Here is a 25,693-nt window from a genome sequence, read left to right as displayed (position 1 = left end):
GTGTGTGTAAGTCATGACTGTGCTGCCTTTGATCACAGCAAAAGACATTAATAAAATGTTCATGTGGTTCTTTATGGCGCATCAGAGAGAGTCACGAACGTCCTATTGTTCCTCGCTGTTGTCGCTATGTTGGCGTGCATATGTGTCCATGTGTCTGACTCAAGTGTGTTATAGAGAAAGTGTGGTTGTGTGTGTGTGTGTGTGTTGAGAGTGTGTGTGTGTGTGTGCGCGCTTGGTGGGGTCGTGCTCTCCCGGATGATTTGTGTCAGAGATCCGGGCCGGTGTGGTCCGTGTTTACTTAAGATCCAGGAGAGGTGGAGCGTGATTGCCCCAGTTTTTCAACACTTTCACACACTTTTCCGGACAGTTTCCTCACCAGCCCATTTCTTTTCTTCCTAGTAAGGTCGCTCCCTCTCAGGGCAAAGAGAGAGAGAGTGAGAGAGAGAGAGAGAGAATATCCCACATCTGGGCAAAAGATTTAGTGCCATTAACGGGAAATAGGAAATGTTTGCTGTAATGTATGGCTTTTTTTGTGCCATTCTCCCATCAGCCTCTGTAACGGAATGATGAAAAATAATTGGCCTGCATGCCTTGCGGTGGACAAAGCTTCACACTAACCATTGAACATGACTTAGTTACACAAATACTCAGTGAGAAATGAATGGGTGGAACCAGAACCCTGGAGTGAAGAAGGTTTATGGCCACAATCCCTGAGAAGATATTTAGTCTGACACGCTCTCAAGGGTTTTTAGTGCTAAAGATGTGCACACAATAAAAGTTGTGTTTAGACACGGAATCGAACAAGATGCTTTTGAGGGTTTTTTAAATCTAGTCACATGATGAACCTACACTGAACTGCTTTCTCACTATCATTCATTGAGAGAATCACAGAATGGGGTTTATCACATGCATTGCCATCTTTATTAGATCTTTAACAGGCTTTAAAGGCAAATCTTTTCTTTCACACTTTCTTTTTTTGTTTGGATTAAACAAACCAGATATTATGTGTTACTTAATGACAGACCCATGTTAGCTTCTTATCTGCATTTTCCACTCTTCATGCTAAGCTAAGCTGACTGGGTGCCGGCTGTAGCTTCATATTTACTGCACTGATATGAGGAATAAGCCACTAAAATACCTTTTTGGTTAAAAAAAAAAGAAAGATTACACTCCAGGCTTAACGAATGAGTTCCCCCACACTCAAAAAACATCTAAATAGACCCAACATTAAAATTATGTTTAATTTTTTTGATTATTTTATAGACTAGCTCAGAGAGGCCCCGTCAAGAGAGCCGAACCAAGCCCCCAAGAGGAAAAGGGGTTGATAGTAAAAAAAAAGAAAGATTACACTCCAGGCTTAACGAATGAGTTCCCCCACACTCAAAAAACATCTAAATAGACCCAACATTAAAATTATGTTTAATTTTTTTGATTATTTTATAGACTAGCTCAGAGAGGCCCCGTCAAGAGAGCCGAACCAAGCCCCCAAGAGGAAAAGGGGTTGATAGTCTGCACATGAGGCATTCAGGAAACATCGGTAAATTGTACCCAGCAACATATTCTGCATAGGGGACATCTAGTCTACATCTAATCTGGGTTACCAGAGTTTATATGCTGACTGGACTAGCTCAGCTATGCTGCTTTCCTGTGCTTCTTTAGTTGGTGGAAAGCGTGTAGGTCCACCATAAGCGTTTTTTGGCTCCACCCACCGACACAAACCAATAAGTTGAGTATGAATACGATGAATATTTCTAAACTAAAACTGAAGTTAGCTGATCAACAGCAGAGTTTGTACTGAACCACTACAAGCGAGAGACACGCTCTCACATGGCACCGATTATAAAGAGGGAGAAACAGAGTCACTGATATTGATTGAGTGTTTGATGGGTCACCATCTGCCACAAAACAACAGTGACCGACACGCATTGTTGGTGTTCATGCTCTGCAAGCAGCCGTGTCAACCGCAGTCTACCAGAAATGTTGTCCAAAAAATGGTTATTTTTGTGACTTTACAGCTGTTAATCTTGAAGAAAAACACATGTAACATGCGTGTGTGTGTGTGTGTGTGTGTGTTCCTTTCATCATGCAGGCTGCATCCCTGACCGTGGACCTGTGTGGTGATGACCAGGACCCAGGCTACTGTGCTGTGAGCAACGTGGCAGTACACACTGACTGGTAAGACAATCACACACACACACACACACACACACACACACACACACACACACACACACACACACACTGTTCTGCCTCTGTCATCCAACTGTACACGTTAAAAATACTGTTGATAGTTTCACTTCCAACGTCTGGAAAACTAAATGAATAATGAAATTTTCCATGTCCTGCAAAATAATGGAAAATCATACAGAACCAATGAGGTTTTTATGTACCTGGTCTGAACATATTTGACTAATTTTGTACAGCTGTTGCTCTGCACTCTGAACTGACAACAATCCCTTTGTGCAGTGAATCAGCACCATACAGTCAGCAGTGTGGAGATGTAATTTAACACAGAATCCACTATTTCTCATTAGTGGATGAAAACTTTAAAACCATTTTGGCTTGTGATCGCTTAAAACAGAGCAGCGTCTACTTCTGACCTGTCATCACTGGGTGCACGTCTACTGTGTTTGGCAGCTTAAACCAAACTGTTTAATTTAGATATTTTTTTAAAGGTGTTTGGAGGTAAAATGATGCAGCAGTTCGCAAGAAAAAAAAAAGCATTTGTCTCTCCTTTCCTGGCCTATTGATCATCTGGCAACCCCTCAGATTCCTCTCATGATCCGTTCCCAGGTTGGGAATCAGTGTATAATGGCGCCTCCCACTTTTTCCATCTCATCCAATGAATCGCTCTCTCTGTTTCTTTAAATTTTGTAGTGTAATAAATTCGAATTTCTTTTCTACAGTGAGTGTTTTTTTTTTTAAATATGAAATTATATATAGAATAAAGGAAAAATGACCGAATCTGATGCAGATGTATAGAAAATTAAAGCTTCTAGTCTTGTTTTTTTTTGCTGCCTTATTGTGAAAGTATCTGGATGAAAGCAAATTCCTTAAAATGTTATATGCAATTCTCCGACATATTTTTACAATGAAAAAAAAAAAAAAAAAAAAAAAGACTCAAAGTCAAGATGAAGTCATCTGTTGTAAATATACAATATATGATGTAAACCTTCATTAAATTACCGGATGATCACAGCCTGAACACACAGACAGCTCCGAGCCAGGCCTTGTGGGGTAAAAACTTGAGACTACGCATGAGTGTTTTTGTGTGTGTTAAACTATGTGAGTGAGAGTGAGAGTGAAAGAGAGAGATCGATTTGGCAGATGAGGAAGTGGCCAGAAAGGTCTGCAGAAGGTTTATTTTGTAAGGGTCTCGGGACCATGTTGTTGTGAAACTCACTGACCCGCAGTGTCTTTCTGTTGTAAGTGTGTGTGAGAGAGTGTGTGTGTGTGTGTGTGTGTGTGTGTGTGTGAGTGTGTATGTATGCGCATACCTCTGACTACATGAATGCATTTGTGAGCCTTTGGATTTCTGTGCATTAAAGTCTTTGTGTGCTTTTTGTTCATGTGTGTGTGTGTGTGTGTGTGTGTGTGTGCGCAGGATCCTGGACGTGCAGCCCAACAGGCTCTCGGTGGGAGGCGTCAGGTCAATAGAACCTGTCCTTCATCGGCGCGGTCAGGTCGCCACCCACGACTTTGTCGGCTGCATCATGGAGTTTGCCGTCAATGGCCGCCCACTGGAGCCCAGTCAGGCGCTGGCATCGCGTGGCATCCTTGACAGGTCCGCACCCCCTACCTAACCCCACCCCGTCTGCTCCCGCATTCTCCCTCTCTTCCATCTTCTCCCTCTTCTTCTCATCTGTCCGTCTTCTCTAACCTCCTCGACTCTCGCTGTGGGACATCTGTTCACACTCTCAGACCCTCTCGAGAGTTTTTAAAAAGATGTTTTTTTTTAATACAAATGGCAGATTTTTTGACAGGGGGAAAGCAACTGCAGAATTCCAGAGAATTTTTTTTCTTTTACTTTTCTGTCTTACTAGTGAATAGTGAGCCGAGGACAGATCTTTTAATATGCTAATTCTCTGGGGTTCATTATGGGTGTTTTGTATTGCCGCACATAGAGAGGTATCACAGCTCATCTGCTCCCCTCTTTTTTTTCTTTTTTTTTTGGAGTTTCTTTCTCGGCGGACCCCCCGGCTGCTGACTGTGCGGCTGACTTGTCAAACTGACTGTCTGATTGTCACTTTGTGTATGGTTTGTGTCTGTAGATGTCCAAGACTGGAAGGAGCCTGCACCGCCAGCCCCTGCAGACACGGGGGCACCTGTTTGGACCACTGGTCTTGGCAGCAGTGCCAGTGCGTGGATGGCTTCACCGGCAAATTCTGTGAGAAATGTAAGTATATGCCTTTGAAGTGTCTTTTAATTGCTGAGGTTGCACTTACTAAGGAATATTCTATCATGATTATTTATGATCCTCCCCTCATGAGTCATCAAACTGCACCATGTAGCTTAATATAGGCCACATTGCTGCATTCTGAGCTTTATTTCAAAGTAATTGTGTATTTAAATATATAAAGACTCGACACCAGAGGACTAAAACAGACTGAAGGAACCTTTGAGGTTCATAAATCCTGCCAGAAACTTGTAGCCTAGCTTCTGTCTAAGGCGCAGGACCATGTTTAGCAAAGTTCATGTTATTAGAAACAAACAAGATCAATACTGAGAAAAAATGGGGGTTTCCACAACGAAACCACACTGGATTTTTCTCTGTTTGCCATCAGGTTTGATTTTGTGGTAGATCTGCTGGTTTCCTTTGTGGCACGAAACAGGATCAGAGCGCTGTTTTCCTCTAATACTAATGTAGCGCACTCTGTCAGAGTCATGTGCATCAACTCCAGGAAACAAATAGAAAAAAGAAGCATAGTTGAAAAAGTCCAGGTCCAATAAAGTCTGTGTTACTTTTACTGGGACAGCAGTACTAACAGGTAGAAGCTCTCAGTCATCTTTTTGGTTACAGTCATTTTGGAAAGCATCACAATAATTTGTTACTGATGTTTTAATAGTGTTGTTGTAAGAGCTTCCTAACTGTCAGTTAGCAAGCAGGGTAGTTTGGTCACTCTTTGTATATTCCAAAGATATATTTCTACCAACAACTCCTGTCGCATTACTGTCTACAAACTGTGGTGCAGTTTATACTTTACATAAAAGAGGAATGGTGCAATAATAGCTAATAAGCCACGATAGCTTTGTCTGTTTTGGACTCCTTTCCACTAATAACCTGATTTTTGTGATGTGAAACAACTTCTGAAGATGATTGGTGAATACAATGACAAATCAGGGATTAAGGTAAAGCGTTTAAAGTTCCTAGCCCACGTTCTATATGACAGCATTGGTTTTGATTTAGTGTCTTGCTCAATGGCACGTTGTCTGTTCTGGGGATTGGCTTCCATCTTGCAGTTATAGGAAGATATTTGCAACCACTGGTGAGAATGTGAGGACCAATTTGTGGTTATGGCAGTCGGATTAGGAAAATCATTTGGACCCGTCTGTCCGCCAGCAGCGGAGTGGAAATATATTTGATATTTTAATATTTTTTAAGTTGCCTGTGAAGCGTGTGTGAAGACAGACTGGACTGAGGATTTTCTCTCTGTCTTTCTCCCACAGACATGACAGCTGACACTGCTCTGTCTCTGGATGGTACCGGCCGCCTGGATTACTCCCTGAAGCCGGGCCCTAAACGTGACGTCCTGCTTGCACAGTCGCTGCAGGGCGTGTCCTCTGACCTCGCAGGTCCCAGCAGCCTGGAGGTCAAGTTCAGGACACGCAGCAAGACCGGCACCCTGCTGCATGTGCAGGAGAGCAGCAACTACACTACAGTGAAGGTGAGAGAGAAGAGAGTACAGTGTGTATCTGTATTTTAAAATGCTATCTGTGCCTACAATGCACAGAGTGTACTTTAATGGCTCACATGGTAAATTCATAATGTGCATTTCAATGTGTGTTTTTAACCAAAATACTGTTTTCATGCACAGGCTACTTCTGAATAATGAAGCACAGCACTTCAGGTAGTGATTTCACAATAAAAGCCTCAGCTTAATGCCCCTGAGCTGTTGCAGGTGTACACGTGTGGCATTATCAGCACACAACAGCAACACAAAGTTAACATGGTCAATTCAGATTAAAAAAAACACCTATTAAACATAGCTTATACATGATGTAGTAATACTGTGTCACAGAGAAAGACCTCTTTCAGTTGAGGTTAATAAACATCTTGGCACCGATCTGAGAAAGTATTGAAATTGAACTCAAGTACAAGTCACTCATATGTAGTTTGGTGAATTAGCTCTGTGCAAATAATGTGAAGTGATTTGTGTGTTACGGTAAATTTAGAAAACTGTCACACAGTAAATGGTGCCATGTCGACATAGTGGCTCTGTCCCAAATCACAAGTTCGAAATACGAGTATCACATATTCGGCTTTGTTATTTAGCTGGCTAATGAAAAACACAACGCCTGCACACTGATGCCAAGCCATCGATCCAAATCATATCTTTGTCAGGATCAGCATTTTGGCCTGATGAAGATCCAACTTGGATCAAAATGAGTTTTTTTTTATAAACTTTGTGGTTTGGAGTCAGTTCACAGGCATTTCTCCTTTTTTTTTTTTCTTTTTCTTTTTTTTTTTTTTACTGATAATGCTTTTTAAATAACCTCACACCTACATGACATGCTTATAATTCTTTAACCAACTAGCCAGCTACTTTGCAAAGCAACCAGTGTTAGTGTTAGCATCAGCTGCTAGCCACAGTGCGGACATTTAAGGCGTGCGTGATCATGATCAGTTCCCGGTCAGTGCCAGCACATAAATCAGCCTTGGCTCATCTATTTATTGGAGATGACAGAACTCAAGTCGTACAATGTGGCTGCCAGATGATATGTTGCATCACCAAAAGCATCTGCAGTCATGAGCATGTGTTGCTCCGTTACTGAAAGGTCCCCTCGAATATTTGGACCCCAGGATCCCAACATCAGTTTGATATTGTACGTACAGAATGTAAGTCGTAATAGATGGAGTACAAACATGTCTACATATCTGTACGCTGTCTGCCTACTTTGTTTTAACCCTTACACCACAAATCATCACCCCACACACTCTGTCTGTACAAAACTATAAGCAAACTACATGGGTCCTTCTCCAGCCACCTCCCTTTAGTCCCATTCCTCTTTCTTCTCCTCTCATCCTGTTCAGCACCCCCCCCCCCCCCCAAACAACACACACCACACACACACACACGCACGCACACACAACCCCACACCCCCTCCTCCCCCTGACTGATCCTGGGCAGCTGCCCAAAGAGGCCTGAGGGCTCATTCATCCTCTTCAGTTTTCCTTTTTAGACCCTTCCCTCCACCCTCACCACCACCAACCCCTTCCCACTTTTTTAGTATCAGACTTTCTCTCTTATGATTTTGTTTTCCGGCTCTGAGCAGCTTCTGGTGCTCATCGAATCACCATCACAGCTTCCTAAACAGTCAAGAAAAGTATTATAAGTGCTTAAAAAAAAAGGTTGAGCGGCAGGGGAATACATACACTATATGTACATATGTTGAGAGGGAGAACTATATATACTGAGATATAAAAAAAACAAGATGTTTAATAGATAAACTTCTTGATTACTTTTCCAGGTTTAGAGCACTCAGTATTCTTTGGCTTGGGGGACTTTCTGCTTTTCCCATTTTAAATCAATTCTTCCGGAAGCTACTTATCATTGCTGATTTTTGGGGTCTTTGAAAAGGGAGGAGAACGGGATTACTTTTCCATAGAAGTGGGAAGTGCACATATGAGATTATCATACGCAGTGTAAGCCGCAAATTTGTTGCCCATGCCAAAGTGAGCTTGATTCATTTCTTTTAAAGACACACTCTGTCCTTTCCTTTCTGGAAAAGGGTCTCCTCCAGTCGCTGTTTGAATGAGCGTGTTTTCTCTGAATTTGTTATAAGCAGGCTTCTGACCGTCATCTGGCTGAATAACTGAATAACATGAGCTACACACACACAGACACACAGACACACGCATACACACAAGTCGTGAGAACATGATTAACTGTGGTGTGTCCCGCTGGGGGAAAAGATTTACGAGCGTCAAGCTGCATTTTTGTTTTCAATCTCTGACCTCAACAGCAGATTCGGAAAAGCAGCGTGGTGGTAGTTTTGTGGAGGCTGAGAGAAGACTTCCTCTCGACGCTTGTGATTGACGCTGACATGATAAGTCATTGCATTAATCAGAAAAACTGCCTTTTTAGCCCTAGTTTATGTAAACTTCGCCACAGAAAACATTATTTATCATATGCATGAAATTAAGAATTATACCAGAAAACAAATTCAGAGAGTGAGCCATTTATTTAGTATCTTATCCAGTCTGTGTAGTTATTTCTGATCTATGATATGCTGTTGAAGGTGCGTATTACGCACCTTCCATCCATCCCTGTACTGTTTTTTCTGTGCCCCCATGGTTTTGGCCTCCTCATGTTCAGTGTTGATGTGAAATGCTCGACAGGTAGTCACTGGCGTTGAAGTAACCAAAGACTCTACCGTGAAATCTGCGGTGTCATCCAAATTCTCCATATCCATGCTCTGACGGCCCAAAGTGTCAGAAAGACTGTCAAAGAAGAAGCTGTGACCTTTGCGGTGCAACCTTTGTGGTTCTGAGTGAAATATCTCAAAAAACGATGGATGGATTGAAATTTGGTTCAGACATTATAGTGCAATTATTAGTCAATTAATTTATCCCATACTTTGGTTTATATACAAAAAACCTGCAAGAAACTAATGGCAGGTGTATGTTTTTTCATTGGTGCTAATTAGCACATGTTGGCATGCTAACAAGCTAATGTCCTATGCAGTATATGGTAAACATTACACTTGCTAAACATGAGCATGTTAGCATTGTGAGCATATTAGCATGTGGACATTAGCATTTAGCTCAAAGCAGCGCTGTGTTTTGATACAGCTTCACAGAACTGCTAGCATGGCTGGTTTAACTTTTTTCCATCTGATTTTAATGCTTTGGTAATGTGATATAAAAAAAGCCCATCCATAAATGGGATTAAATCATTTTTCATGCATTTCGACACTGATTCAAAGCTGCTTCTGTTTGTCTTTCACCCAGTAAAATATGCTTTTACTCTGGCCAACAAAATCAAAGCACCTAAAGTCGACTGGGCTGCTTTGATATTTTCTTTCTTGTGTAACCAATTACCCATGAACCCATCTTTAACTCACCCTGAGTGGAGTATGTGTGACTGATGCACTCAACCTCCATCTGTGTTCCCTCTCTCTCAGCTGAGGAACGGCAACGTCCACTACATCTCGGATGCGGGCGTTGGGGGGAAGGTGGAACGGACCGTGGGGGATGCAGTGCTGTCAGACGGTCAGTGGCACACGCTCCAGCTGGTGAAGAACGGCTCAGACACTGTGCTGCAGGTGGACGGCGGCCACCCCAGGGTCATCCAGCACGCCACGCAGGACTTTGGAGGTCTCGGTGTTTTAACCTTTTCCCTGGGAGGGATCCCGCCTGGACCCGCTCAGCAGAAAACCGCAGCAGGTGAGACTGGAAAGTGTTTCTGTGCTAAAAAAAATATTTTCTGTCTTGTGATTGGAAATTTGCTGATTTGATCCCTGATTGGTGGATTAATCTGGGCAGGGGAAGTGAAAGAGCAGTTTTCCCCATTTACCACAACTGAGGTACCTTTGAGCCCCTTAACCATCCAACTGCTCCAGACACAATGATTTGATAAGAGAGATTTTTGCACTGTCCAGAGAAGTAGAAATCTAAAATCTTAGTTAAGGTCTAACCCGTGTTGTATGTACACTATAGTTACGTGTGAGTGTGTGTGTGTGAATCTACATGCGTATTTCATGCTGTGTCAAACACACATGCTGAAGCTCTCAAAAACTGGCATTTGACCAAGAAACTCACCCACTCTTTACCCACTGTAAATTACTGATGCAGCAGCGTTTTCACATGTTATGGAAACCTCCTCCACTTATTCTGAGTGTGTGTGTGTGTGTGTGTGTGTGTGTGTGTGTGTGTGTGTGTGTGTGTGTGTGTGTGTGTGTGTGTGTGCACATGCATCTACAGCACATATGTGTGACACAGCACTCATGAGCTTGTGGGTCGTTATAAATCCAGTACAAACTTTCCCCCCTCCCCCCCAAATGAATTAATAGTCTGCTGCTCAAACTGCTGACCATATTTGGTGGCCGTCCAACAAGACTCTATGGAACTGGCCTGAAATCTGTTTCTATTTGACACTGCAGAGATTTACCTGCTATGAATTTACAGTAGTTGAATAAATGTTTCTTTATCAGAGCATCGTTTATGGGCAAAAAAAATATTAATTTAATTTGACTTAGTCTTGGAGTGCCTGCCTTTGAGGACATTTAGTGTTTTTTGTCTTATTTCCATGGACTCTCATCATAGTTTAGGCTTAAATCACTGATGAGATGTCCTGAAACGCGAGTTGAGAACAGCTTGGAAAAGGTGAAAGAGAGGCTTTCCACAGGGAGGTAATACAACACAGTAAATTTAAGAATTTCAGGGGAGGGAAAAACTAACCTAATACTATGGACTAATATGGTAAAAATGAGCAATTTGGATGATTTGTTGACCTCTTTTACACAGGGACCGGGGCATATTTCAAAACAAACATATGCTGAGCACGCAGATCTGTGGCAGGCTGCCTGTTAACCAACTCGTACCTCAATGTGTGTCTGAACAGTTGTGCTCTCTTGTGTACTCACTTTTCAAGAGCTAATGAAACGACACAAATGGATTTAATCTGCACTGGGATAAATTCAATAAAAATCTATTTACATTAGCGAGGCAGTGCTGTTAGGCAATACACAATGCAAAAGATTGAATTAGGCACAGAGACATTCATCCAACCCAGATGTATGTCTTGAAGCTATAATGGCTCCGACGAAGGATTCTCTGCTTTAGAAAAAAAAAAAAATCATATTTCTCCTCTCAAATTGGCCAGTGATTGATTTGGCCCATTTTTAAAATATGGATTTTTTTTTGAGGAGGTGCTTTCCACAAGGAAATTTCTCTTGTTTTTTTTGTACTAAGCTTGAACCAATTACCCGTCTAAACAAAATTCCTTTAGCTCTGATTACAGCTCCCAGTTCTTGTTATTTACAAGGAGTCGATCCAGCGTCGGTAGACATTTTGAAAACCCATCAGTCTGGTGGCAATCGGAAACGATTCCCCTCCAGGCCGCTGTCATGTCCTTGTTAGCTGCTGTTGGCTGTTTCTCCTTTTATCTGATCCAGTTTTTGCTCTTATTCATTTTCAGGTTTCGATGGCTGCTTGGCGTACGTGAAGTACAACGGGGAGAACATGCCGTTCACTGGAGAACACAGCCTCGTCACCTTAACGAAGACCAGCTCATCCGTCAAGATCGGCTGCAGAGGTCCCAACCTTTGCGAGAGCAGTCCATGCTGGGACGGTCTGATGTGCGTCAACCAGTGGTACACGTACCAGTGCGTCCCGCCCGGTGACTGCGCCTCTAATCCTTGCCAAAACCATGGCAGCTGTGTGCCGGACCCCCGCTCAGGTTTCACCTGCGTCTGCTCCGAGTTCTACACGGGAAAGACTTGTGAGACCTTGGTGGCCTGTTTGGGTGTCCAGTGTCCTCAGGGTACCGTCTGCAAAACAGCCAACAACGGTGGGTTTGTCTGCAGTCCCAGCCCCACGGCGGAGACGATGGTCCTCCCCATCTGGGCGGTGCCCGCTATAGTCGGCAGCTGTGCCACTGTCCTCGCCTTGGTGGTCCTCAGCCTGATCCTGTGCAACCACTGCAAGGACCGCAACAAGACCAAAGTGCCAAAGGAACCCAAGGAGAAGAAACCCAAGGAGAAGAAGAAGAAGAAAAAGAAGAAGGGTAGCGAGAACGTAGCATTCGATGACCCGGATAACATCCCTCCTTATGGAGATGACATGACGGTACGGAAACAACCAGAAGGGAACCCCAAACCGGACATCATTGAGAGGGAGAACCCTTACCTGATCTATGATGAGACGGACATTCCCCACAACAATGAGACTGTCCCCAGCGCTCCCTGTGCCCCCTGCACCGGTCCAGAGGCGGATATTGAACACTACGACATAGACAATGCCAGCAGTATCGCTCCTTCAGATGCAGACATCATCCAGCACTATAAGCAGTTCCGTAGCCACACGCCCAAGTTCTCCATCCAGAGACACAGCCCTCTGGGCTTCGCCAGACAGTCGCCCTTACCCCTCGGAGCAACAAGCTACACCTACCAGCCTCAGTACACTCAAGCACTGAGGTCCACCCCGCTCAGCCACTCCCACTCAGCCTGCCCCACCCCGAACCCTCTGTCCAGACACTCCCCAGCCCCGTTCACCAAGCCCTCCTCCTTTTACCGAAACACTCCAACCAGAGAACTCAACCTGGCTCGCCGTGAGGGCAGCCCGCTGGACCTGCACAACGAAATGTGCCAGCCGCCGCCCATGTTCAACTACGCCACCCGGCTGGGGAGGCGCAGCAAGAGTCCTCAGACCATGGCCAGCCACGGCCACACCTCCAGGCCCAGCAGTCGGCTGAAGCAGCCGATCGAGCAGATCCCCCTGGAGACGGGGCCTCCTGTGGGGCTGTCCATTGAGGAGGTGGAGCGGCTGAACACTCCACGCCCACGCAACCCCAGCATCTGCAGCGCTGACCACGGGCGGTCCAGCTCAGAGGAGGACTGCCGCAGGCCGCTGTCAAGGGTCCGCAACCCTGCCGATGGTATCCCGGCCCCAGAGTCCTCTTCAGAAAGTGACTCACATGACTCCTTCACCTGCTCGGAGATGGAGTACGACCGGGACAAGCCGGTTTCTTACAGCTCCCGCGTTCCCAAGCTCTCGCAAGTCAACGAGTCAGACGCTGACGACGAGGAGTACGGCGGGAGGCTCAAGCAGAGGCGTTACTCGAGCCGGAGGGCAGAAGGAGGGCCTGGCGTTGCCCAGATGCCCCCTAGTGACCAGCACTACACCCTGCCCCACAAGCTGGGCCAGCAAGCCGGGGGCTTTAACTGGGACAATCTCTTGAACTGGGGCCCCGGCTTTGGACATTATGTAGACGTGTTCAAGGACTTAGCCTTACTTCCCGAGAACGCGGCGGCAAAAGACATTGAAATGAACAGTGGGGATGGTTCGGTCACCATTCTAAACGAAGGAGAAGCTGAGCAATATGTATGAGACTATTTATTATGTTGTAGAATATGGTGATGTTCTCCATTTAAAAAAAAAAAAAAAAAAAGGAAGACTGTATATTTCGAGAGAGCATTGGACTCCATGTTTTTTTTTTTTGTTTTTTTTTTTTTTACATTATTCAAAATAATAAGACGACTTTCAATGCAGTAAGGCAGAAAAATGGCACCTGTAACATGACATGATTTTTGTCATTAGCCACCTTGGAATAGTTTACCAGTCTTTTCTAGGTCCAAACTTAACTGTACTATTGTGCGTTCATCTCTCTGAGGCCTCATTACAACGTATCCATCGACGCTGAATGGCTCGAAAAATGGAAAAAAAAAAAAAAAAAAAGGTCCTTGTCTGAAATCAATTTAGTGACTGCAAAGCTCCATTCACATTATCTTGATCAAACATTTCTGTTTTGTATTACCGATATTGCCTCTCCTTTCCAGAAACTTCTGTCACATTCACAGCTGAGAGATAAGATGGTAGATAACATTAACACTCACAGGAAGAGAATTCCAATGGGCCGCGAAGCAAAAGAAAACTCTCCCCGTCTCCGTCTTTTTAGGGGTCAATTTTTTTTTTTTAATTCGCTTGAAAGGAAGCATGTGTGTTTGATCTGACTGCACCTGTAGCTGACAGGATACAGCCCCCTCGGTGTGAAAGTTAAGTACACCGTTTTTCAGCTCGCACGGTATCGCAGACCCCACCAACGTTATAATCCCTTTTCACTCTGACTGTCTCTGCCCCGGTGTGTTTTCTCACAGAAGACTGGCTAAACGCTCCAAGAGTGAGGATTAATCGAGTCTCCTGCCTTACAGACATTTGAGGATTTCAGTACGGGGGAGAACTTTTTCCTCTTCTGTTTTTCTGGCCTAAGTTCAGTTGGAGGGGAGGTGTTTTTTTTTTTTTTGGGAGGGAGGGAGGGAGCGAGGGAGGGGGTGGGGGAGGGGTAGTGTTGTCTGTCACAAATTTGCATTTTCTGACCAGCCAAGTGTTTTTCAGGCAACGATGATGATGATGATGATGATAATGTTGATGTTGATGATGTATGATGATGATGATGATCCTATAAACATGACCCCAACTAAAAACACTATGAACTTGTGTACATTTTTTTAATTCATGAGAAATCATGGAGTCATTTGTCATTGGTGTCCTTGTCCATTATTTTGACATGTATGGTTTCTACATTTTTGTACTGTTTATTAACTTAAATTACTTAAGCTGTGTTTTTATGGATATTTTCATATGCTGAAATGTATGTTTCTTACTTTCGGGGAAAGTAAGATTGAAGACTTATTTTTTACATTTGTTACATATGTAACATCAGTATTTTCCACTTTTGATAAAACTATAACATGCTGTATGCTTTGTACCTGTAAAAAGCCAATAACAGAATAAAAAAAGTATTTATTTAAAAGCTGCTTCAGAAACTTTTTTTTTTCCTGCAGGACTGAGCAACTCATCTAGATGCATGTAAGCATTGGCAATTTTTTTTTAAAAATATCCACCTTGGAGCTCAGATTACCAACTTTCCCAAATCATTTGGGTGGTAAGGTGTTGTTCTATATTCAGGTCTCACTCTGTGCAGCCTTTAAATAAAACTGAGTCTGAACAAAACATTTAAAAAGGCATTTCGGGACCCGAGTGAAACCGAGCCACCTCCATCACAGCCAAGCAAAACATCAAGCGGAGTCCGCGATGCAGGGCCCTATATTGCTTTCAGCAATTATTTACATCTGGCTTATTGAGCAGAACCCTTTCTTTTTTTTTTGTCATAGCTCAGTGATTCGGTATGCAACATGCTTATCTTCTCCGTCATCGAGGGGAGAGAGGCCACGAGAGAAAACGCAGGGAGCCGTGAACCCAGCGAAGAGTGACAGCCCGAATCGGGGCAACTTACTACGAGCTCGTGGGCCTGCGGAGAGGCCCCTGTTGACCGAAGCCTCTTTGGGAAGGCTGTACCACGCTGATGCTGAGATAATAATAACACTCGCAATGATAATGAGTGTGTGTGTGTGCGTGTGTGTGTGGGTGGTGGGCCGAGTAAATAGGAGATGAATTCAAATAAACCTCACAGCGTCCCCTCTGGTGTCTGGTGGCAGGGTCTGAAAGATATCAGGCAGAGGCAACTTCAGGAGCAAACCCCCCCACCACCAGCAACCCCTCCTCCCCATAGGTGAGCAGGACAAGCTTGTATACACAAAGGGCACATTGTTCTACAGTATGGTCGGATGTAAAACACTCACAAGGACTGACATGAATCTGTCTTCCTGATTTTCTTGGGGGCAGGGTGGTAGTGTTGGAGGGGGGCTGCTGCTGTTTCTGGACGATATCCAGATGGTTGCTGGACTTCACCGGATGACAGAGGAGCTTATGATGTGTTTAAGGATTAATTGCAATATATATCCTATAAGTGCGAACATCGCGTGTTACGTTATAGGACGTGGCCCCACGCACAAAAAATACAACATGTGTTACCCCTGCCAACTCAACATGGTTGTTATTTCAGTAGGCAATAATCTGGTTGTGTTAGAAATGACACAATAATACAACAAGGAACACGCAAGCATGATTATGGTTCTCATTTTGGAGCAAAGTAATCATGTGTGTGCCTCATAAAATCATGAAGTCCAGATTGGAACAAAGTGATTTCCAGCGTCAGCCATAATGTGTTTTGCAGATCTGCACACTGAACATATTCATCTTGAATGAAGGTGCAAAAGAGGCGCCATTCGATTTCCCATGGAGCTCCCGCAGACACATGAGAGTCATGACTTTTTTTTTTCTCCGCTGAATCCACAAATGTCATCAAAACATAATTCCCATTAAGATGATTTCCATGTTGACTTAAGAGTTTCCCCACTATTTATGAAAGGATGTGGCACCGAGCTGTGATCGACTTCCTTGAAACAGAGAGTTCCTCCCCCGAAAAGCTTGTTTATAGAGATTGATTATTCTGAGCCTCGGCGCAATCACACAGCTACAGCGCCTCTCTGAGTTTCAACGTAAATGACTCGTGATTAAAAGCACATTGATCGCTGGAACAAAAAACACATTTCACTCCTTCTCTCATTGGTTGGTAATGATAGTTAAAAAATCAGTCTAAAAGTCAGATATGTGACACAAAACCTGGGTCCTTTTTCACTGGTACTAACTCCTGATTTATGTATCATGGCAGCTGTAATCACCAGATCGCCAGTTTGACTCCTGTCATCCCTCTTCTCCCCCTCTTCCTACTGTTTCTATCAAAATCAAGACAGAAGAGCTCCAGAAAATCTTCATGGCAGCTTACCAAACCACATCAGGCCTGTTTATCAATGGAAAAACATGGTAGTTAAAGTCAGACTGACTCGTCTAAACCAGTGGTTCTTTTTCACATTGAGGACCCCTAAACTGACACAAATTAGACCACGAACCCCCATCCCATACGATTTCTGCTTTTAGGTGTTTTATTACAGAAAGTATTTGAAACCCATGACCAAATAGTCATACATACTTTCATTGTATTACTTACAGGTGGAATTATAGTGAAAATATATCATTCCCCTTTTTTCTGGAAACCCCCAGGGACCCCCTCAAGGACCCCTGGGGGTTCCAGAACCCGACTTTGGGAACCACTGCTCTAGACCATGTTCTCACTGCGGGACACAGTTCATTTGCTTTAAAGATAAATCAACAACTAATCATTTTTGTCATTTTTTTTTTAATTTCTATTAATTGTTAATCTTTAATATTCGAGATAAATTCCCTCAAACTGCTTCTTTTGTCTGACTAACAGCACAAAACCCAAAGTAAACTCACATAAAATGGATAAAAAGGAGCAAATCTCCACATTACAGAAGCTAGAGCCAGTAAATGTTTGGCATTTTTGCTTGATAAATGACTTAAATTATTTATTGATTGAGCTTAACGGTTCGTTCTTTTTTAAATCTCTGGAAGCAGCTGACAAAACATTCTCAACTGTAGGTCCACTTGTTCACTTGTTCTGGAGCTTTTGACTGTATTACATGGTTTTTATTAGCAGATTGAGTTCGCTCCGTTGTCACAGGACTGTGGATGTTTAAACTTCCCATGATTCAGAGCACATCTGGCACTTCCCACCCATGTTGACTCAAACATTATAAATACTGATAAAACAACAGCAACTTTAGTTGAGATGGTTTAGTCAAATGTTTACTTTCTCATCTCATTGTCACGTCCTGTGGGTGGTAAAATGTATTGTAATGTTACATTGTAATATAACAGGATCTTCTTCTTGCTTAATAATATCAACAAGTGCATCATTAGCAGATACTCCAGCAACTGATCTCGTACTTATGACGTAAAGGAAGAATACAACAGTCAAAATCAATGGAGCAGAGACTGAGACATCCTGACTTTCAATCCCTACCCAGATTGTGAAATGAAACTTCTGCCCAACATATACCTGGGTCCTCAGCTCGAGTCTGACCCACAAACTTCCACATCTGAGCAGATTCCGGCTGTTATCCTCCCATATTAACTGACAGCCAGAAGATTTTCTGTGTGTGTGTCAGAATTGGCCCAGATGTGGAAGTAGCATCTGACAATCATGTTGTGTATGGGCCAGATTTGGGCCATGGAAAACAAGCATGTGGCCCAAGTATGGGCCGGATTTATTTTGCTATCTGGGTATAATATAAGTGGAGCTCACAAACGTTGGGTTTTCAATTTCCCACAATGCAGTTGAGTGCCTTCATCTTGCAAACTCCATACGCCCAGTTATCATCCATTTGTTCATCAAAAATGGATGATAACTAAAGACAACCCTGATGACATCATCAGGGTTATTTTCTCAGACCTAATAAATCTTGAGTAAAGTGAAATTTATGTGTAAAATTGGCGATGAATCCGTCATTTAGCGTCCAAAGTTTACCAACACTGTCCTCTTGGGCCTTAGCTTTTCAACAAAGCCTTAATCAAGGTCAAAGTCCCGACATGCAGATGCTTCTTATCACTTTTTCAGGCATAAAAACACGTGCATCTACCCTTTATTAAAAGCCAGATGTGACCACCAAACGGCCTTTGTCACTTTTACAGATGTGAGGGTTTACAGTACTCACACCTCCTGCCCCGGCGCAGTGTATATACCCACATCCTCAGCTCCCACCGCACCACTCGACATGTCTCCCTTCATTAGCAGAGTCTTTATACGTCTGTGCAACTTGATGGACAAATCACTGGTTCATCCTCTGAAAGGCTTGAAACAACATTAACGCTCCACTTAATTATCACCCAGTCTTTGGGGGCGCTCTCTGCTCCACATCTGTATCAAAGCTGCGAGGCTCGTCTTCGATAAGTGCTCTTTAATGCTGTGTGTACTCCAGCCAGCCGGTGCCTTTCAACACACATGAAAGCTTCAACGAGCAGCCGGAGCTGTTGGGAAATGAAAGGGAAAGATGTGTGTGTGTGTTTGTGTGTGAGGGTGTTTTGCGTGTGTGTGTTTGTGTGTGTGAGGAAGACGATGACTGTCCCATCTTTGGAAAAGTGCCTTTCTTCCTCTATCACTGTAAAACTCTGCGGTTTCGCTCCAGCATTGAGGGGCCTGGATTAGCCGAGGCTCTGGTTGCCACCAGCTTGAGAACATTTATAGAAGTGTATGATGGATGCTAAACAGAGAGCATCGTCATCATGAGAGGCCTGGCTCGGGTGTCACTGTGCTGTCAGGGAGCCGCTCTGTCAGGCTCCGCAGAGAGCAACACATCTGTTTCTGATCCCCCGTGTGACATTCTGCTGCCTCAGCGATTTCTGGGTTTTGTTTTGTTTTCTAATTCGGGGAGATGCTGCTGACTTAAGTGCTGGTTAACTCACTGTGTGTTTGGCAGCAGGCACAGCTGTCACTCCTTTCGGGAAAGAGTGGATTCTCCCAGCTGGTCCCACCAGTTTTCTCTTTGCTTTGACAAAGCAGATGTTGATATTGTTTACAATGACTTTGGTTAAAATGAACACAGAGGGGTTACTTTGGTGACTAACACACACTGTTTGCAGAAGTCCACCCTGTAGATCGCACCAGGCAACATTAACTTCAACTTTGGATGGAGTCATGTTTGATCTTGTACTTTTGTCGCACCAGAACTTCAGACTTCATTTTAAGTCCTAAACCCAGAAAACACACTTGGAGGCCATCTTAGTTTATCTCAGTTAATTCTCAACCTTGGAAAAATCTCGACTCAAGGTCCACTTACCAGCATGTTCAGGAGTTTTTGACCATGTCACACAGTCCTCATCAGCACATTAAGTTTACTCAGTTGACTTGAGTCAGGAAAGTAAAAGCAAAAATGGAAACTTTACATTAGAAAGTGAAAACTTTTAAATAGAACATTTGCATGACAACTGAGCAAACTCAGTCCAATAACAGGACTGTGTGACATGGTTGAAAGCTCTAGGACAAGTAAGTGGGTGGATTTTAAGTTGATGAAATTTGAAGGTGCTGCAGTTCATAGAGGAATCAGATTAGATCATGAGGCAGAGAAGAATCTGGGGCTCTAAAGCTCAATTCAGACCTACACAGCATCAGTATGGTGTTCTTACTAATATTCAGCCAACATTTACATAATCTAACTCAATTTTATTGTGTAATGAAATGGGATTAAATTCATATCTGGTTTCATAATATTAAACTCAACCAGCTGTATTGTAATCGATCCTAATCTTATTTTGAAATGATGATCACGGTTGATGAAATCTCCCGTGTCATTACGTCATCAGATTCATTTACATCTATGACAACGATACACGCTCTTGTATGAGAGACTAGCATCGCCCCTCTGCTTTTTATTTCTGTTTCTGTGACATTGTTGATGACACAGTGATAAAAGCACATCATCACTCTGCGTGTTATGGAGCACTGAACCCCCCCAGCTATTCCTCACCTGGCCACCAGTTGTCCTCGGGGTGTTTTTATCACTAACACATCACCTGACGAGCCACCTGTCCACACAGCTGCTTCCCATTAGTCATTAGCCCTCGTATATTCACTCCCCCAGCCGCCATGCACTCATTTGCCTGGTTGTCTGTGCTGCTGCTTCTTGCTTGAGATTTCCAGACATGTTTTTTCGTTTCCCTGCAGATATGATCAAGTAAATTGTAAATTGTGAGTCTGTGTCTTTTCTGTACTTCGCACACAGTCCTGCGTGAATACCTGTAGAAAAAGACCTGGAAACCTCAGCTGAATCTTCCTGTCTTTAGTTGCAAACTAAACGGGTGCCACACCCATAAGAGCTGGGGCCTGTCCAAATCCACAATGCAGCATGTCCGCAATGAACTCTAAGGACACTGACTGTAGTTTCTGTTGCTTATGATAGAAACATTTGTACCATATTGCTTTTTTTTTTTTACTGTTCAGAAAAAGAGTCTGAGATGCATTACAGGATCAAGATTTTAGCATTTCTCAAATTGAACCAGTCGTTTCTGTTATTTAATCGTTTTAGCATGTGGTTTTTGTCCCTTCTTCTGCAAAGCGCTGTGTAATTTTATTTTGAAAAATAAAGATTAGTATTATTATTATATCCTTGGATACGACCAAGTTCTTCTGCCCCGTCTGAGTCAGTGTTTCCACTCGCAGCCCTGACATAACGATCCGGCGCGTCACATTACATATTGTATGGCCACGTCCATGAGGGTGGACGCTTCGATTTTTAGCCTTCATCAAGGTTTTAAATTGTGTGGCTGCTGCTCTTTAATCACGCTGGAGTTCAGACCACAGCTCCAGCTAACAATTGATGTGAGGGGTCTGCTACGAATCACTCATGATCTGTGGCTTACAGATAAAAAACACTGCATAGATGACGGTCAACAAGCAAATCACACAGGCAGGGCCCAAACCTCAAGACCAGAATATAACATAACACACACATAGAAGTCTCCATGTGGCTGAATATGCCTGGTGTGGGTGGACCGGCTATCTAAATGTTTACTGTTCCTCCAGCCACTGCCTCGTCCCGACACCCACTTTGAAAGCCTCAGCTGTAGTTTGATGGAGAGCATAAAAGCTTTAAGATGCTTGATTGTGTCTTGAAATCCTCATCACAGTGCAACACATCTCAATCATGATTAGTTGCGTTGGTCTTTCATTGAGGAAGTGGATTATTTAATTGCACTCCTGCAACTTTAATCGACATCATTTATGTTTTTTCTCAACAGGAAATGAAACCAAATGCTTCGATATTGCAATTTCGTAACTTTTATTGACAATTAACAAATAACATCCTCTACTTCTCTACCTTAAAGGTAAGTTGTGTGTTCTGTCTTGCATTTGGCACATTTCTTGTGGATTTTTGCGGCTTCCTGTGGAGTTGTGTGTGTGTGTGTGTGTGTGTGTGTGTGTGTGCGTGTGTGAGTGTGTGTGCATGCGTGTGTGTGAGTGTGTGCCACAGGTTTGGTCGGGACAGTAGCGTTTCTTTTATTGTGCTGAGTTAGGGAGAAGATTACTGAGAACCTTAAACAATGCTGGTTCTGCTGCCAAAAATCTTACTTCAGCAAAACAAACATCCACGATGAACCGAGGGAGGGCTGCTGTTGTTGTTCAGTCCAAACCACAATCAGAAACCCATCTGCAGAAGAGGGAGGACAAAAGTTTATTTTTTGTGTAGCAATGCAGTTCACCTCAAACAGTTCAACTGCCGTGTTTCTCGCACTGTAAATGGGAATATGTACTCCTTGTGCACATAAACAATACCAGGGCTTCTATCAAGGACAGTGTTTATGCTTTTTTATTGTAATGCTGCTTTATGATGGATGATGAATACAATTTATGACTCTTGTGTTACGGCTTTGTGTATTTGTGTTCTATGCTTTTATGCATCTGGCTACAAGGAGAGTTTCCCCGCGGGGATGATAAAGATGAACTGAAATTGAGAGGATCAGAGCGTAGACTCCAGCAGCAGCGGCGAGCAGGGACTCAGCGGCTTGTTGAAGGTACCCAGCGGAGATTTCATTGTAAACAAACAACTCTGAGAGTTTCCCACCAAAACACACTGTGTGCCTCCTTCAGGTTGAACAAACATGTTGGATGTGATTCATACCTGAAGCCTGTACAAGAAGAAGGATTTGAGCTTAGAGAGGCAACTTCAGGTTTCACTCTGGGTTTTCAGGGTTACGACCGTGGTTCACTTCCTACTGGCACACCTGCAGGTTAACTTCAGAGGATCGGAACAACAGTCAACAGCCCAACTACTGACCAGTGAGGTTACTGGAAAAAACTTACTCACTAGTGTTAGCATGCTAACATGCTAAAGTAAGGGTGTGTGTCCATACAGCGTTTCTCTCTTCGTCCCAGAACTTCATCAACATGGGTTTTTGTTTCTATGACAATATCTTGACAACATACACTGTTGTTGTATGCTTTTTTTTTTTAAATTAGCATTTATTTGACATTGTTGACAATATGTTGATTAAAAAAAACAAACCACACTCACCAGCAACATTAAGTGTCTGGTCAATCTGCTCTCACAAAATGGACCTTTCTGTCTTTGTTTCTGTCTGACGTATCACACAGCAGCTCGGCCAGAACAAGCTTTTCCTCCATTTTCCTTGATTACCAGGCTTATGGATAGATGTAGTTCACATTACAGATAATACAGCGACACATTCAACAGAATCTGGTGGTCGGGAGTTCCACAGAGGGCCGGAGAGGTCAGGAAGTGAGTTAAAACAGAATTCTGCAACACGAAATTATGCAGACTTTGCAGATTTTTCTCTACTCTTTGTTTTTCTCATGAAACATTGTACAATTTGCTCTCTTCATGCCTCCAAACCTTTTCAAATGAAACACTCTGAGAAGGAAAAATCAAATTTTTTTTGAAGAACTTACAAGCAGACATTTGTTTGTATTGAGGGGTCACAAGCAAACACCTTTTCTAATACCATGATGATAATGGATACAAGAATCAAAAGCAAATAAACAGCCAAAACAAAAGGTCTCTCTCTCTCTCTCTCTCTCTGAGGAAACAGGGCTACACATCTACTCCATGTTGAGCATGCTTCGTGTTTCTGCACGACAGCCCACGCGCTGCGATGGTCTTCTCTCAGTGACAGCACGTTATGAAACGCAGAAACAGCTGCTCTACACTTTATATAATTACCACATATTTTGCTGCAGCCTGCTGTTGTGATGTTTATGGAACCCGAGTGTTTCTCCCGGAGTGTGACTGTGTGTGAAGCACGTACGTAAACTCTCACACTCAGAGGTGCATAAGTACAGTAAACAGCTCGCAGACTGTACACAAAAACAGCTGTAACTGCTCCTTTTGACCTCTCTGTTGCTTCTCATGCGCCTGTTTCCAGGCTGTAACCCTGGATGGTTATTAGTTGTGATGCCTGTAGGAAATGGCAAAGTCTAAATGTCACAATCCACAACACGAGCGTGGATAATCTGTTTCCTAAATTTCAAATTGGCTGCGCTGGGTGGCTTGGGAGTTGGCAGCGTTTCGATTGGAGCTGCGCCCGTTATTATGCTACAGAGCTATACAGATTGAATTTATCTGCCCCACCAAACTGGAATTCCAGGAAAGAGAAAATGCAGCAACATGTGAAAAGACGGCTCATTAACACCATTAACACACTACGGGCTTCCCATTGACATATGACAGCCATTTAGCCACAATCGAATAACAGATTCCCCAGTTTTGCTAAACACCTGGTGGAATTTTCGTAGTTGAATAGTTTGCAATAGCCTCCACTTCACCGTCTTTCACCCTCCTGACAGCCTCGCATGTATATGCAGCGGGAAACAAAAGTCACGTTCAAACAAATGGCACTTTTTAGGTATGGAGGAATGCGCACACACTTGGCAGCTGATAGGAGCACATTAATTTTCACAGAGAAAGAAAAAAAAAAAAAACGTTCATTGCCTCATTGTCCCTCCTTCGCTCATTGGCTACTTCAGTCGCCCGGTTCTCTTTGGATTTTCCCATGCCCTGCTATCTTTTCTCAAGTCTTAATCTTTTCATTCTGTCAGGCCCGCTCTCGGCAGCCTCTGCGCCATTTCCAAAGGTCTGGGCTTCATGCTAATTGTCTCTCAATGGCACGGTTACCTCCCACCTACATAATGCACCTTGTTTCCTCGGCTCAGTCTGGGCTGCACCATTTTGGCTCATTCAAATTCAGGAGGGAGAAGGACTGTAAAAGCAATGCCTGCGGGTAAGGCGATGCAAAGCAAAGCTACTATCAAAAAGGAAAAAGAAGAAGAAGAAGAAGAAGAAGAAAAAAAATGAGTTGCTTCCCTATTTTTGGACTAAAACTTCTGTGGGTGGGCTGACCGGTGGGACGTTTTGAAGGATGAGTTGCATGTGATTGCTGTTGTGTTCATTTCTCAGCTGCAACTTCTCTCCATGCCAACATTCATCACGCAGTTCATCATGTCACGCAGCAGCGCTACCGAAATTGTACATGTTATTTTTGAATTAGCTTCACTTCCAATTTGAGTGCTTCTTGCTGAATCTGCCAGCAGTTTGATCTATAGTTCTCAGATGCAGTGAAAAAGGCAAAAAAAAAAAAAAAACAGGAGGTGAAGGTTATGAAAATCAAAGTTACGACATGAATGCCGAGCCCCTCCAGTGGGTTAAACGGTGAGTGCCGTCGTGAAAGGTGCACATAAATTGTGCTAATTGTGTCCTCGTAGACCCCAAATTGGCTATTTTTCTTTCACTGGGGGAGATCTCAGCCACTCAGGACTAAGACGACAGCCATGCACCATTAACATCTATTCAAGTGCACCGGGCTTTGATCTTCTCTGAGAGGGAGAGCGATGGGGGAACACGGGGAGAAAAATAAGGAGGAAAAAGAATCATCAACAATTCAAATGCACCCAATTATTGGACCATAAATAAAAGTCTAATTAGCATAAATTGCTTCCACATTGTTGCTATTTTTACATCATTTCTTTTTTCCGTTTTAGTGGATTTTGTTGGTGTATTGTGTGTACAGGCTTCTGCGTAAGGGCTTGAGTTATGATGGAGATGCTTAATTTCATAGTGAAATTGCTTTGCTAATTAAAACTGGTGCATAAATATTTGCTTTTTTTTTTCTGCGCAGAATCCACATGTTTTTATTTGGAAACACAAAACAGCATTTTCTGTTCTCTCAGAAACGAGTTGATCGTGATATCATTACAGCATCATTTTGATCCATATCACAAAACTGTCAACGCAGCGTCTGTGACACGTCAAACTAATGACTTTGGTTTACCTCTGCGGTCACGATCATCAACTTCAGCAGTTATTTAGCCACGAAATGTTTCTTTTACTTGCAGTTGCCAATTAAATTAAAGCTGGATTGATTTTTTGCTTTTATTCTAAATTTAGGAACAGAGGGAGAGGGGAAAGTGCTGCAGCACTGTGGCCAGAATTTGTTTCACACGTCGGCCTGAAAGGTTTTGTTTTCCAGTCATCCTGCATGATG

General features: G+C 43.3%; 1 protein-coding gene across 1 annotated transcript in view; it reads left to right on the top strand.

Annotated features, from left to right (window-relative positions):
• fat4 (FAT atypical cadherin 4) overlaps positions 1-13,270 on the top strand; it is a 107,528-nt gene extending 94,258 nt beyond the window's left edge. The window contains exons 12-17 of the mRNA XM_022760179.1: positions 2,090-2,175; positions 3,605-3,784; positions 4,272-4,396; positions 5,668-5,885; positions 9,346-9,607; positions 11,361-13,270. Of these exons, the coding sequence (XP_022615900.1) occupies positions 2,090-2,175; positions 3,605-3,784; positions 4,272-4,396; positions 5,668-5,885; positions 9,346-9,607; positions 11,361-13,270 (2,781 nt within the window). The remainder of the gene's footprint in view (positions 1-2,089; positions 2,176-3,604; positions 3,785-4,271; positions 4,397-5,667; positions 5,886-9,345; positions 9,608-11,360) is intronic.
• The last annotated feature ends 12,423 nt before the right edge of the window (positions 13,271-25,693 follow it).

Source organism: Seriola dumerili, unplaced genomic scaffold (genome assembly GCF_002260705.1).
Source record: "Seriola dumerili isolate Sdu_G_001 unplaced genomic scaffold, Sdu_1.0 BDQW01000331.1, whole genome shotgun sequence".
Classification (NCBI taxonomy): Eukaryota; Metazoa; Chordata; class Actinopteri; order Carangiformes; family Carangidae; genus Seriola; species Seriola dumerili.
The sequence above is the reverse complement of the archived record's forward strand: the minus strand, read 5'-3'. Positions and strand labels throughout refer to the sequence as shown.